This window comes from Thecamonas trahens, assembly GCF_000142905.1.
Source record: "Thecamonas trahens ATCC 50062 unplaced genomic scaffold supercont1.42, whole genome shotgun sequence".
Taxonomy (NCBI): Eukaryota; order Apusomonadida; family Apusomonadidae; genus Thecamonas; species Thecamonas trahens.
Window position 1 is genome coordinate 18,260 of NW_013657638.1, and position 12,835 is coordinate 31,094.

General features: G+C 64.5%; 6 protein-coding genes across 6 annotated transcripts; 3 read left to right on the top strand and 3 right to left on the bottom strand.

Moving 5' to 3' along the window:
* Nucleotides 1-233: 233 nt before the first annotated feature.
* On the top strand, nt 234-3,212 carry AMSG_12166 (uncharacterized protein; the record flags this gene model as incomplete). Its single annotated transcript, XM_013899788.1, has 4 exons — nt 234-1,354; nt 1,513-2,089; nt 2,677-3,003; nt 3,042-3,212. Exons 1-4 carry the CDS (start codon nt 327-329, stop codon nt 3,210-3,212), a joined length of 2,103 nt encoding a protein of 700 aa, XP_013755242.1. The 5' UTR covers nt 234-326.
* AMSG_08449 (GTPase activating protein Rap1-GAP) lies at nt 3,031-4,874 on the bottom strand (the record flags this gene model as incomplete). Its single annotated transcript, XM_013899691.1, has 2 exons — nt 3,031-4,771; nt 4,817-4,874. The coding sequence occupies 2 exons, from the start codon at nt 4,872-4,874 to the stop codon at nt 3,228-3,230; spliced, it is 1,602 nt and encodes a 533-aa protein (XP_013755145.1). The 3' UTR covers nt 3,031-3,227.
* Nucleotides 4,875-5,270: 396 nt separating this feature from the next.
* AMSG_08450 (uncharacterized protein) lies at nt 5,271-6,539 on the top strand (the record flags this gene model as incomplete). Its single annotated transcript, XM_013899692.1, has 1 exon — nt 5,271-6,539. One exon carries the CDS (start codon nt 5,271-5,273, stop codon nt 6,537-6,539), a length of 1,269 nt encoding a protein of 422 aa, XP_013755146.1.
* A 69-nt stretch (nt 6,540-6,608) lies between these two features.
* On the bottom strand, nt 6,609-10,042 carry AMSG_08451 (uncharacterized protein; the record flags this gene model as incomplete). Its single annotated transcript, XM_013899693.1, has 3 exons — nt 6,609-8,546; nt 8,579-9,707; nt 10,026-10,042. 3 exons carry the CDS (start codon nt 10,040-10,042, stop codon nt 6,609-6,611), a joined length of 3,084 nt encoding a protein of 1,027 aa, XP_013755147.1.
* Nucleotides 10,043-10,443: 401 nt separating this feature from the next.
* Nucleotides 10,444-11,577, top strand: AMSG_08452 (latex allergen Hevea brasiliensis; the record flags this gene model as incomplete). The annotated part of the gene is made up of 1 exon (XM_013899694.1): nt 10,444-11,577. One exon carries the CDS (start codon nt 10,444-10,446, stop codon nt 11,575-11,577), a length of 1,134 nt encoding a protein of 377 aa, XP_013755148.1.
* Nucleotides 11,578-11,600: 23 nt separating this feature from the next.
* AMSG_08453 (phosphatidylglycerol/phosphatidylinositol transfer protein) lies at nt 11,601-12,711 on the bottom strand. The gene is made up of 2 exons (XM_013899695.1): nt 12,584-12,711; nt 11,601-12,084 (listed from the first exon to the last, which is right to left on the bottom strand). Exons 1-2 carry the CDS (start codon nt 12,663-12,665, stop codon nt 11,678-11,680), a joined length of 489 nt encoding a protein of 162 aa, XP_013755149.1. The 5' UTR covers nt 12,666-12,711; the 3' UTR covers nt 11,601-11,677.
* Nucleotides 12,712-12,835: the final 124 nt, after the last annotated feature.

The following is a 12,835-nucleotide window of genomic DNA, read 5'->3' on the forward strand; positions in this document are numbered from 1 at the left end:
GCCACAAAATAAACAAAACGACAACAAAGAGAAAACCATATCACTGGATCTCACAAAATTAAACACGAGCCTGGACCAAAACAGCATAAAACGCACAGTACCTCAAAACGGGACCTCTGTGGAAATTGCAGTCTTTGCCGCCGATCAGCAGTAGAGCCTCGGCCGACTGTGTTGTTGGAGGTCTCACTTCTCCACAAAATTCTTAAATATCCCTCTCCTGCTTAACCAGACGGGGGGGGAGGGGAGGGGAGGGGGAGGGGGGAGTTGATGGCATGGGCATCCATGGTCCGATCATGGTCTGATGGTGTTCGGTCATCGCCCCTGACATGACCACCTCCATCACCTGCCTGCACCTCACCCTCATCCGCCGCATGCTCCGCTCTGTGACAGGTACGCTCATGGCCCGTGTCGGCGGCATGCAGCTGGTGGCGACCACAGGCGCTTCGTCGCAGGTGTTGGCTCTCGAGCTTGCGCACGCCGACGACGTGAGCGGGAGCTCGGGTGAGCCGCTGACGGGCGCCATGTCGGCGACCTCGAGCGAATGGCCCGAGTGGGAGGTCAGCGAAGATGTGCTGAGCGAGATCGGAGCTATGTGGGTCAATGCCTTGGACAGAGGCCCCGATCCGGTTGGCCTGGGTCGGGAGCACTGCCAAGTGTGTACTCTCCTGCCACCAGACGTGGTGCTCGATCTCTCGGTCCCGCGGGTGACGGATGCGATCGAGTCGTTTATGGCCGCGCACGAGGGAGTCCTGCACATGACGCCAGATCTGGACGCGGTCGATGCGGCCGCAGTGCCGCTGCCGGACGAGGTTTTGGTGCTCTCGGGCTCGTTCAATCCGCTGCACACTGGCCATCGCGCGCTGCTGAATGCGGCACGCGAGGTGTACCTGGCCCGCGACGGCGCGCCCACACAGGTTTGGGCCGGCTACGAGCTCGCGCTGGTCAATGCCGACAAGGCCCCCATCTCGAGCCGCGCGGTGCTGGAGCGACTGACTCGGTTTGCCGGCCGCACCTCTGTCCTCCTCACCACCGCCCCGCGCTTTGATCAGAAGGCCGCCCTGCTCGCGCCGTCGCGGGTGACCTTTGTGGTTGGCGTCGACACCGCCGTCCGTATCCTCAATCCCAAGTACTACGGCGGAAGCCAGGCCGGGCTGCTGGATGCCATGCTCTCGCTCGCCTCGTCGGGCGTCTCCTTTATCGTCGCTGGCCGGGTCGACGACGACTCGGGCGAGTTCATCTCGGCCGCCACCATCACCGACCCCGTCAGCCATCCTGTTGTGGCCGACCTAGAAGCTGCCGGCCACCCCGAGCTCTTCCTTCCCATTCCGGACGACGTCTTTCGCGTTGATCTCTCGTCCTCAGCCATTAGAGCTGCGCGTCAGCTGTAGCAGTCAATTTCATCAAACCATACATCACGCCGCGTGACTCGGCCGCTGGCTTGTGACGACGTCACGCGGCCGAGCCGACCTTCCACCGCGGCCGGCCACTCGGGTCACTCGTCTACCTCATGAGCACGACACGACTGCTCCACGAGACCGAGGGCGGTAGCTCTGAGAGCTATGTGTACTACCTCCGTGTGACGGCAAGCACGGGATGTGTGGTGGCTCTGGGCTCGCTGGCGGGCGGCATTCCCAAGGCCGCCCTCCCTGCGCTGGTGGTCTTCGGCTTTGGCGCTGCTGGCGGATGGTCAAACGAGCCGTCGACGCGATACAACACAACTCGGGCATTTGCTGTCATGGCGCCGCTGCTCATGGTCTTTCTCGCCATTGCCACCGTCGTCGGCATTGCTGACTTTTCCGATTGTCCGCTCTGCCTCGTCCTCCTCCTCATGGTCGATGCCCTTCTCGTCGGTGCATGGGTCTTTGCCTGGAAGGTCGCCCATCACGCTGCCGTCCAGATCGATGCCGCTCGGACGGCTGGCCTGTGGGACTCGGACGAGTTTGCTCTCGATGCTGATGACGATCTGGAGGCCGGCGGTTGGACAGCCGACCTGCCGTCGTCGTCGTCGACGACGCTCGACAACGGCCTCGGTTCACACGCCGCACGCACGCCGCCTGTCGTCTCTACCCTTGGCAGCGCCAACGCTAATGTTGACGCCGCAGCAGCAACAGCACCTTCCATCCCTCCTGCTACCCGTCCCCATCCCTCGCGCCTCCGCCTCCAGTCGCCCTACGCCGCAGACGACACTGCTGCCGATCCAATCCCCAATGATCCCGACAACATCGCCCCTTCTTCCACAACCGCTTCAGCCTCCCTCCTCCCCCTCGCCCCGCCGCCGATATCAACCCCTCCCACATAAACTCTCGGAAGTCAAGCACCGCAAAACTCCGCCTGACCGGCCTTCCCACCATCAACCACAGCGCAACAGCAAAGCAGTCACGCACCCCTCGACCGCGGCACGCTGCCCTACCCCACACCACTCCCACACCAGCCCCACCACACACACACATACACACATACACACACACACACACACACACATACATACATACACACACACATACAAGCATACATACCATGTCTGCCTCCAAGAAGAAGCCTGCCCACCCCCTCGACGCCCTCAAGCTGCTCGCCAGTGCCCCCTCCCAAAAGGTACCCCTCCACCCCCCCTCCCTTCCCTGCCCCCTCCCCTCCCCCTGCCCGCCCCACTCACCCACCTCTTGCTTGGTCACACAGGTTGTTGATGAGCTGTTCACGCAGGCGTATCGGTACCGACAGGACGGCATGCCGCGGACGCTCAAGGAGAAGATTGCAGGCGCCCTGTCGACGAGCTTGGCGCATGTGGACCTCCTGCACAAGGCTATTGTGGCCCTCATTGTCGAGTCTGTGTACGAGGAGCGTGCTGCGCAGGATGTGCTCCCGGTCCTGCCTCAGGACATGGAGAAGGATCTCGCTCGTCTTATTGCTGCTATCGTCGGATCGCACGTGGCAAAGTGGACAGAGCTGGCCAAGGAGGCCACCATCTCGTTGCCGAAGCTCGTCGACGTCGACTGGCGGGTCGACGTCAAGACTGCGTCGGATGCCGCCTTTGCATGGCCGAGCCGACCGTCATTGTCGAAATGACCGTCCAGGAGGAGGCCAAGCGCGCCGGCGCCATGTTGGGCGTCCACCGCGTCAACTTTGAAATGTCGCGCGAGACCGTCGCCACCATGCTCGACGGCCTCGGCAAGATCCGCGACCAGCTCGCCTCTATCAAGTCCATGACCGACTGAGTCGGCTCTCGGCCTCTACTCGCCAGTCTCGACCTCGTCCACCATCTCGTCGAGGTACACCCCACGCGTCCGCGCGGTCAGAACCTTAAAGTGCGCCGACCGCAGCGCAGCCACCTCGGCGCACGCCATCTTGGTGAGGAGCCACTCGCGAAAGTGTGGCGACGTCGAGTCGTACACATCGCTCGGTGCGTCCGGCCACTCGTCCGAGCGGCAGACTCGGCCGAGCCCGGGTGTGTACTGGCCCGTAAACGCGTGTGCAACATGGATGCGGAACCAGCGGTTCGGCGAAGGCGCGCCTTGCGCTGGTTGCACCGCCACAATGACGTGCGTGAATCGGCAAACCAGTGTGTCGGCCAAGTACGCGTCCACACCCTCGTCAAGGAAGACCAGGAGCACCACGTCGTTGCCAACGTGCCGCTTGCGGAGCAGCTGTTGATCAGAGTGCTGGTCGTGCGGCAGCAGCGGCGCGACGTGGAACATGATCTCTTCGCCGCCGCAAAGACGGGCGTAGTACGAGGTCGCTCCGGTGAGGCACGCTTCCGATGTGTCGAGCCCACCGCGGTAGCCAGAAAAGCCCGCAAGTCCTACCTCGTCGCCCAGCCGCGCCATCAGCGCCGCCAGTCCGCTGCCGAGCTCGGCGTTGCCCAGCATCTCGCTCTCAGTCGTCTGCCCACCCGCCACTCGCAGGACGCCAAACTTGAACTGGCTCTGCTTCTCACGTACCAGCAGCCGTCGGTACTCGGTGATAACCCTGTCGGTGACTGCCACGCTGGCCGGCACTCGCTCCGAGCCAGGAAGCAGCTCGAGCTCTGGCACCAGCGCCTCCACGAACGAGCGGGCCGTCAGCGTCCGCGCTGCCCAGAACGACGATGCGTACCGCCGCAGCCGCCGGGCCACAACCACTCCGCACACGTGCCCACCGCGGTGCGAGACCATCGCCACCAGCTCGTCATCGCTCCGCGGAACCGCCACTACCACCACCCCGCCGCCGCGGCTGCTCCGCGCCACATAAACGCTTGCCACATGGGCCGCCGGGAGAATGAGCGACTCCAGCAGCTGGATCGGCTCGGTCGCCCACCACTCTGCGCTCCGGCTCTCGTCGTAGCTCTCGTCCGACCACGCCTCGGCGAGCCACTCGCCGACCGGCACAACCAGCGTCCCGCCGCTGCACCCCAGCTCGTCGACCGCCATGTGGCGGACAGCAGGCGCGCCGGCGCGGCTGCTTCCCTCACCCCGCGCGACGTCCACAATCACCTCCATCACCACGCCATCGCCGCGTCCCGCCTCATCGCCGCTCTCGTCGCCGCCCCACCACGACTTTGCCTTCATGGCCACCACCGACAGCAGCCCCAGCGCGCCTGTAGCCGCCGCGCCCGCGCCAGCGCCCGCCGACGGACCGGCCACGCCCTCCCCCACCTCCTCAACCGCTTCGTCGGCCACCTCACCCTCGACTTCCACATCGCCGGCCTCCTCGTCCACCATCAGCCTAGCATCCAGGGCTTCGGCGCCATTCCGGCCGTCCACCACCATGTTCGGCCTCGCGTGGTCGACCTCGGCCTCTTGAACAGGAGCCACCCGCCCCGACGCCTGCAAAGCACACATACCCAGAGCCAGACCAATCACCAGCAAGACAGTAGAGACCACAACAAGGCCTCTCTGCATACAGAGTCAGGTGGCTCAGGCTGGAGCGCTTGGAGCCGACCGAGGAAGCACCGTCGTCTCACGCCACCAACGAATGCACTCTAATCGAAATGAATCGAATGCCCTTCGATGCCCTCCAATGCCCTTCAATGCCCTCCAATGCCCTCCAATGCCCTCCAATGCCCTCCAATGCCCTTCGATGCCCTCCAATGCCCTTCGATCGGATGCCCTTCAATCGGATGCCCTTCAATCGGATGCCCTTCAATCAAATACCCTTCAATCAAATATTCAAATGCTCTCCAAAACCGCCCAACCCCCCTCCCCCCCCCCCCCCCCCCACCCCCCCAGACCCAACTCCACTCGACTCCACACGGCCAAAACGCACAACCCTCGCCAGTCACCCACCCACAGCTAGCCATGCCCGGTGTGGTCATCCATGTGCTGCGCAATGGGGACACACTGACACCGGCTCGACGTATCGTCATCAATACCTCACGGACTCGGACAAGAGATGCTCTGGTGGACGAACTGGGTCAGGCCATGGGCCTCATCAACGGCTCGGCTCTCGCCCGCTTGGCCACTCTCTCCGGCACTCTGGTTAAGGACCCGAGTGGTCTCGTCTCAGGTGCCTACTACATCGCTGCCTCGAAGACACTTCTTCATCCTCTCTCTTCCATCTGGCGATACAAGGTGCCCAAGCACATTCTCGACAAGGCGCTGTCCAAGGGCAAGTTTCCGCGACGATCGCCATCGACACGCTCGAGCAAGTCCGGTCGCGGTCGAGGAGGCGCCAGCAGCTCCGGCCGCAGCTCGCCTGTGCCACCGTCGTCGGCTCCCGATCGTGCCACGCATCCGCGAGTCGCCCGCAGGAAGCGTCGGAGCCAACTCCGCCGCGACGCCGCCCGCCATCAGCCGGTCGTCATCTGGATCTGCCGCAACAACGATGCCTTTACCGACCCGGAGCGCATTCTCTATCGCCCCGATCGGCACATGACTCTGGCGGCCTTTGTCGCCGCCTGTGAGCGCGTCCTGCCGCTGATGGAGGGCGCCGCCACGCACCTGTGCGACATGGGTGGCAATGAGGTCTATGACGTCTCGCAGTTCGAGTACGGCGAGACATATGTCCTCTGCGGTGGCCTTGTTCCGTTCCGCTTCATCGACTACCCACGCGCGCCGGTCATGAACTCATCGGCCGCGCTGGCCGCCTCTGACGCCGTCCCGCGCATCGCCCTCACCGACGCCAACACCTCACTCGACTCGTCGCGCGCGCCCACGACCTCGCTCTCGCCCACCCGCTCGCTGGTCATTCTCGTCTACAAGAACGGGGACGAGTACTTTCCAGGCATTGCGGTCAACGTGGCACAGCGGATGTTCAAGTCTATGCCGGGCTTCCTCGCCAGCCTTGCCGAGCGCCTCGACATGCCGTGGGGCGTCCGCCGCCTCTACGCCTGCCCGTCGGGCGACCGGGTCCGCAAGCTCGCCCACCTCATCAATGGCGGCTTATACGTCGCTGCCGGCAATAAGGCCTACAAGCATGTCGAGTACCCAATGCCGTCACCACTCGACGACTCGGCCTCGTTTGAGCTCGATGACGACACCATCGTCATGCCCGAGCGCCTCCGTCCGGCAACCCCCGATCGCGAGTGGCGCAACACTTCGACCTACCGCCGCCGCGCCCGTGAATGAACCACCCCACCCCCCCCCCCCCCCCCACCCCCCACCCACCCCACCCCCATACCATGATATGTGCTGCTGTTACTGAGTCTCCTCGCCACCAAACCAGAGGCCGGCTGCCACCGCCGCCGCCGCCGCCGCCACGCCCACGCCGGCCATCCACAGCTGCATCGGCCTCTCGCCGCTCGAGCGTCCGCGGCTCGGGCCGTCAAACGGCGTGCTGCCGTCGGGAGCCTCGTCGTCGCTCTCGCTCTCGCTCTCGCTCTCGCTTGCGCTCGCGCTTGCGCTCGGCACATCGCCAGCCTCTAGCACATACTTGCCTCTGCTCACAGCCACAACGCTGCTAAAGGCCGACCGCTCGCCTCCCGCGCCGAGTCCACGGACCTTGACCCGAACACCGGCCTCGTCAGGAATTTGGAACTCGTACTGCGGAAGACTGCCGGCGTAGATCAGCCGCCATCCATCGCCGGCGTCCGTCTCGTCGACGAAAAGCTCGTACTGCGTGGTCGGGACCACGCCGCGGGCCTTCCGCGCCTTGGCCAGCTTCCGCTTCCGCGCCTTGGACATGGGGGCAGCCTCGTCCCATACCAGCGTCACCTCGCCCGCGTTGGCCCGGGCCGGCTCGCTGTGCGGCTGGACCATCGGCGGCTGCGGGGCCAGCGCCCGTGGCGGAAGCGTCATGACGTCCAGCACCTCGGACGGCGCCGAAATGCCTTCGGAAGACACGCCCGCCACCGAGAACCGGTACCGGGTTCCCGGCGACAGTCCACTGATCTCAGCCGCCGTCTTGGTCGTGGTGAGGAGCTGCTCGCGGATCGGCAGGCCGGCGTCGTCGAGCCCGACCTCCGAGTACACAACATACTTGAAGACCGGTGCCCCAAAGTCGTGTTCCGGCGGGTGCCACCGCAACCCGATCGACTCTTGACCGACCGCGCCGGTCGACGCCAACGCTGGCGGCTCCATCTGCGACGGCGGCATGCCACGGAGCGTCGCCGTCGCCCGCTCCGACCGCGGCGACATCCCTAGCGCGTTCCACGCCACGCTCGCCAGCTCGAGCGACATGCCCGGTGAGAGACCGCTGACAACCACCGGCACAGGCATGGCCATGCCTGCCGCCACCGGCACCGCCGCCACCGGGGCCCAGCTCGTGTACGAAAGCACTGCACCCGACGCCAGCGTCATAGTCTCGCTGCGCTCGAGCGACGGCGCGTAAACAATGCGCGCCAGTACGTCGAGCCTCACAAACGGTGCGAGTCCGTCGCGCTCCGGCAGCGCCACACTGACCTCAACACCGCTGGCGGTCGTCTCGCCCACGCGCGGCGCCGGCGGCGGTGTCGGCGGCGGCTGTGGCGCGAGTGTCAGCCACTCGGTCCACGGCCCGCGCGGCGTCTCGCCAACCCGATTGCGGAGAGCGAGCGCAAACCGATAGACGTGCGCGTCGTCGAGCTGTCGCAGCGTTGCACACGCCTCTTTGTCCATGTACACCCGCGAGAGCGTAGGCTTGTGCTGCTTCTCGACGGACCCCGTCCGCGCCAGCGCCTCTTGATATACCACATAGGCCGAGAGCGGCGCCCGCGGATCCTGAGCGGCCGCCGGCAGCGGAGCCCAACCGAGAACAAGCGTGTCGAGGGTGACACCGATGACGCTTGGCGGCGCAAGCGGCGGTGGCGGCAAACCAGGTGGTGGCGGTGGAGTGGTCACCGCCACCTCCTGCGACGGATTCGATGCGCCGGTCGAGTTGGACGCCACCAGCGAGATCTTGTACAGCGTCGACGGGGTGAGGTCCGCAAGGCACGCTTGCCGTGCCCGCCCGGGGAGCTCGAGTCCCGGCAGGGTGTGCTCGGTCCCGTCGCGTGCGACAGCGACGGCCGAGAGTTCAAAGCTCAGCAGTGGAGCACCCTGAGAGTCTGGTGCTTCCCAGGCCACCTCGATCGAGTCGTGGGTCATGGCGGTGACAGTGACTGCAGCTGGCTGCGCCGGGCGAGCGGCGGGGTGGAGAACTTGAGCGGCCGCGACCGGCTCGACTCGCCGGCGGCGGTCACCGTTGCCACCTCCAGCGTGCCAGAAAGGCCAGGTTGAAGGCCATTGACGCGAGCGTGGCACTGCTCGGTCTCGAGATAGAGCGCGCTATTGAGGTAGACTCTGTAGGCCGAGACCGGGAGGCCACCGGTGACCAGCGGTGCGGTCCACACCATTCGCAACGAGGTCGGCGCGACTGTCCCGTCGATCTTGAGCTTGGTGGGCGGGTGGGCAACGCCAGCGGCGGTGGCAAAGGTCACCACGGTCGACGGCGGCGACTCGCCTTTGGAGTTGGATGCCACCAGCCGAAAGGTGTATTCGGTTGCCGGCGCGAGGCCGGAGACTTCGGCCGTCGTCTCGCCGCCGCGGAAAGTGGGCTTGAACGACTCAGCGCCTGCCGCCATCGAGAGGCAGTACGCCAACTCGTTGCGCGGCGCGCCGCCCACAGACTCGGGCGGGCGCCAGGCGAGGGTGAGCGCTGTCTCGCGGGCAGAGACCAGCGTCGGCGGCAGCGGCTCGCTCGGCGGGAGGATTTTGAGCCGAGCGTGGGTGATGGGCGAAAAGGCCGAGAGACCGAGCTCGTTCCGTGCTGCGCAGCGAAAGGCAAGCCGCGAGCCCGGGGCGAGGCTGTCGATGCGGATGGCCTTGCCGACGGCGTTCTTATTGGAGGCCACGGCGATGGTAAAGGTGCGGCACGCAACAAACTCGGCCTCGCCCTGTCGTCCCGACGCCGACGCCGAGCTGCCACCAAGCGAGCCGTCGTCGACATGGACAATGTACTCGGTGATGGCCTTGCCGTTGTCTGCCGGCGACTTGCCGCAGATGAACCGAATCCATGACGAGGTGAACTTGCCGACGGTGACTTGCGCCGGGGCCTCGGGCACGTCCGGCAGCGTGGTGGCATGAAAGACTTCCGATGGGAGGTAAGTGATCGGCCCCGGGGCGTAGAGCACCTCACCACCAGCCTCGGTATCATCATCAGCGCTAGCCTTGGCATCGGCTGCCACGGCGGCGTAGTCGATCTCGCCCACCACAACCAGAATGCGAAAAGCAATGGTCTGCGCCGGACGGAGGCCACCTTCCAGTTCAAACACAGTATCCTCGGTATCAGCCAGATCGATAAACTCCTCACCGTTCTCCAAATCAACCTCGACGATGTAGCTGAGTCTGGCCGAGGGATGCGGTCTCGGCTGCGGTGTCCATGTCACCACCAACGACGTCGGCGACGGTGACGCAGCCTTGACAGACAAGCTTGGCTTGAGAGGTGGGGGTGGGGGTGGAGGAGGAGGAGGCTCTGCCACAGCTGGTCCTCCTCCGTTTGAGCCCTTCCCCATGCCCCTCTCCTCCTTCACAAGGAAGCCGCGTCGCATGCCGTGTGCGAAACCCTTTTGGCGAGTGGCTCCCGCAAAAGTCGAGTGGTCGCCCTTGAGTCGTCGCCTCCCGCTTCGCCTCGTTCAACCTCAAGCAGCTTTCAAATACGGCGCGCTCTCATCCATGGGCGTCTCGTAGCCATAGTTGCGAGATCTTGATATATCTATCATTCCAGCACACACATAAGGACGACAAAGACGACGAAGATGAACAATACCGGTGTGATGACCGTGGCCCCGTGGCGTGTGTCCATCCATGTCCCGGCTACGTGACAGAGCGTGTACAACCAGATCATGCACCTATTGTCCGCACCGCAGCCATTGCCATTCCACTCCTTCCCCTCGACCAAGACCCACATCGGATGATCGCCTCCCGCCGGCTTTGATCTCGCAGCGCGTCAGCGAAGCGCCTGTGGGCCGCAAACAGGCACGACGGCGCGACGGCACGACGGGCTCAGGCTCTGGCTCAGGCTCGGACTTGGGCCTTCCAACTCGACTCGAGTCGGCCAGAGCGGGGGGGGGAAAGGATGCCGTCGCTCGTGGCGGTGGTAGCTGTGGGTACGGCGTCTGTCGTTGCCGGCGTGGTGGGCTTCTGGGCTGCTATGTCGCCGCCTGCGCCGTCGTTGGAGGACCCGCCCATGGAGCCGGAGCTGGCGCCGTCGTCACGGCTGGCTGTCCAAGATCGGGAGGGGGCATGGGCTGGCGAGGGCGAGGCTCGAATGGACGATGTGCCGTATCGGATTCTCTCACTCGACGGTGGCGGTGTCCGCGGCGTCTACACCGCTGTCCTCCTCCATCGTCTGGTCGAGGCCTGCCCGGAGCTACTCGACGCGGTGGACATGATCGCAGGCACGTCGACCGGTGGCCTTCTGGCATGCATGCTTGCGGCAGGCTACTCGCCGGCGCAGTGCCGCGACATCTATCTCAAAGAGTGCCCGTACATCTTCTCGTCGAGCTTGCTCCGGAGACTCTCGCCATTCAATGCCAAGTACGGATCGCAGCCCAAGAAGGCGATCATGGAAAAGTACCTCGGCGATACGACGCTCGGCGAGCTGTACAAGTATGTAGTGGTGACCGCGTTCAAGCTCGACGGCAAGCCGGCGCCCGGCGGCCTGCCGACCTTCTTTCCGCCTGGCAACTGGCGGCCGGCGCTGTTCTCCAACCTCCCGCTTGGCGACCGCGGCAAGGTACCGCCCGACAACCATGTGCGTGCGGTCGACGTCGCCATGCGGACGTCGGCGGCGCCGACTTACTTCCCCATGGCCAGCGGCTACGCCGACGGGGCCATCGTGACCAACAACCCGGCACTGATGGCCGTCTCCAAGGCCTTCTCCACCTTTGACGCCGCCCAGCCGGAGAACTGCCGGGTTCTTTCCATCGGCTCGGGTACCATTCTCTACTCGCTCGATGTCGACGCGTACCCAGACCTCGGGTACGTCGGCTTTGGCCCGTCGCTCTTTGACGTTCTCTTTGAGTCCAAGTCACTCGCCACCGAGATCAACGCCCGCCTCTTGCTGCAGAACTCATACCATCGCCTCGATCCTGTCCTCCCCTACCGCATCGCCCTCGACGACGTGACCGCCATGGACGATCTCGTCACTCTCGCCGAGGCTGTCGACCTCTCCGAGACCATCGAGTGGATTCGCGATAACTGGCTGTAGCAAGCCAGCAAGGGAGAACTACAGTGAAAACGGACAGGGTGTTTACCTCCTCGACACACTGCCGCCAGAGAAGACGGCAGTGCCAACGTGGGAGGAGCGCTTACTGGACGGAGAAGGCAAACTCGATGCAGGCGATCTCGTTGTTCTTCTGGTCGACGGCGGTGGCCTTGCCGGTGTACTTGCCAGACGGGGCCTCGGACGGAATCATCTCCGAGATGGAGAGAGTCTTGGACGCAAACGGCGCAATCGGGCACTTGTACGGGGTGTCGTTAAGGAGGGTGCAAAGGTCGTACGTGTGGTGCAGGAGGGTAATGATGCCGTACTTGACCTGGACGGTCACGGTCGAGCCGGTGTCAACAGGGTACGTCTTGGTGTCCGAGGCAGTCACAGTCAGGGTCACGTTCGAGCCCTTGTTCACAGTACCGCCCGACGGCGAGATGGTCACAGACTCGATCTGGGCGTCATCCGTCGACGCGCCGCAGTCGCACCAGCCCTGCGAGTTGGGCACTGTCACGTCCATCACCATCGCAGCCAAGACAAGCGTTGCATGAGTGAGACGACCCTCCTCTTTTCTAACACCTCCCCACACTCCATCACCTCCGATCCCCCCGCCACCACCCACACCATCACCAAGCACACGCTCTTTGCTTTCCATCCGTCTCTTCCTCACTAACCGGTGGTGGTCACACCTTCGTCTAGCAGGCCTTTTCTCCGCTCTTCCCCCTGCAGTGCCCGTCACTGAAAAAATATCGCACTGGCACGCGTGCCGCGACCTCCAGCAAAGGCCGGGAAGGAGAGCTGGTGGCCGTGGCGAACTGGACTACGTCCACCATCACCTCCTCCTCCATCTACAGACTCTCTGTCACACCCGATATGCCTCATTGCGTATGCTGTGGCAGCCCGTCTCTCGCAGCCTCAGTCTCTTCCTCCATCCCGTCTCGCACGTGACCCAAGGCGACAGGTGGAAGGGAAGGGGGCCCAGTGTTGGCCAAGAGTGGGTACGTACCAGGGTCGGAGGAGCACATGGGCACAGAGGCCATAGCAGTGGCAGCAAGCGCCACGAGGACAAGCACAACAAACAGCTTCATGTTGGTGGAAATTGAGATGTGTGGGGAGAGAATGCGTGGTCGGGAGGCTGGGGGGTGGCGGGGCGGGGTGTGGGGGGTGAGGGGGGGGGAGGGCGAGGGCGATCGATCGGTGGCGGCTGTTCGCGGAATTGGCATCGATGGCTGTGGGGAGATGATGAGGGTAGTCAGTA

Bases quoted from the DNA above. Each gene is read 5' to 3' on its own strand.
- AMSG_08453 (XM_013899695.1), bottom strand. From the start codon at position 12,665: ATGAAGCTGTTTGTTGTGCTTGTCCTCGTGGCGCTTGCTGCCACTGCT. The intron at 12,085-12,583 runs GTACGTACCCAC...TGGACGTGACAG, and splicing joins CATGTGCTCCTCCGACCCTG to TGCCCAACTCGCAGGGCTGG.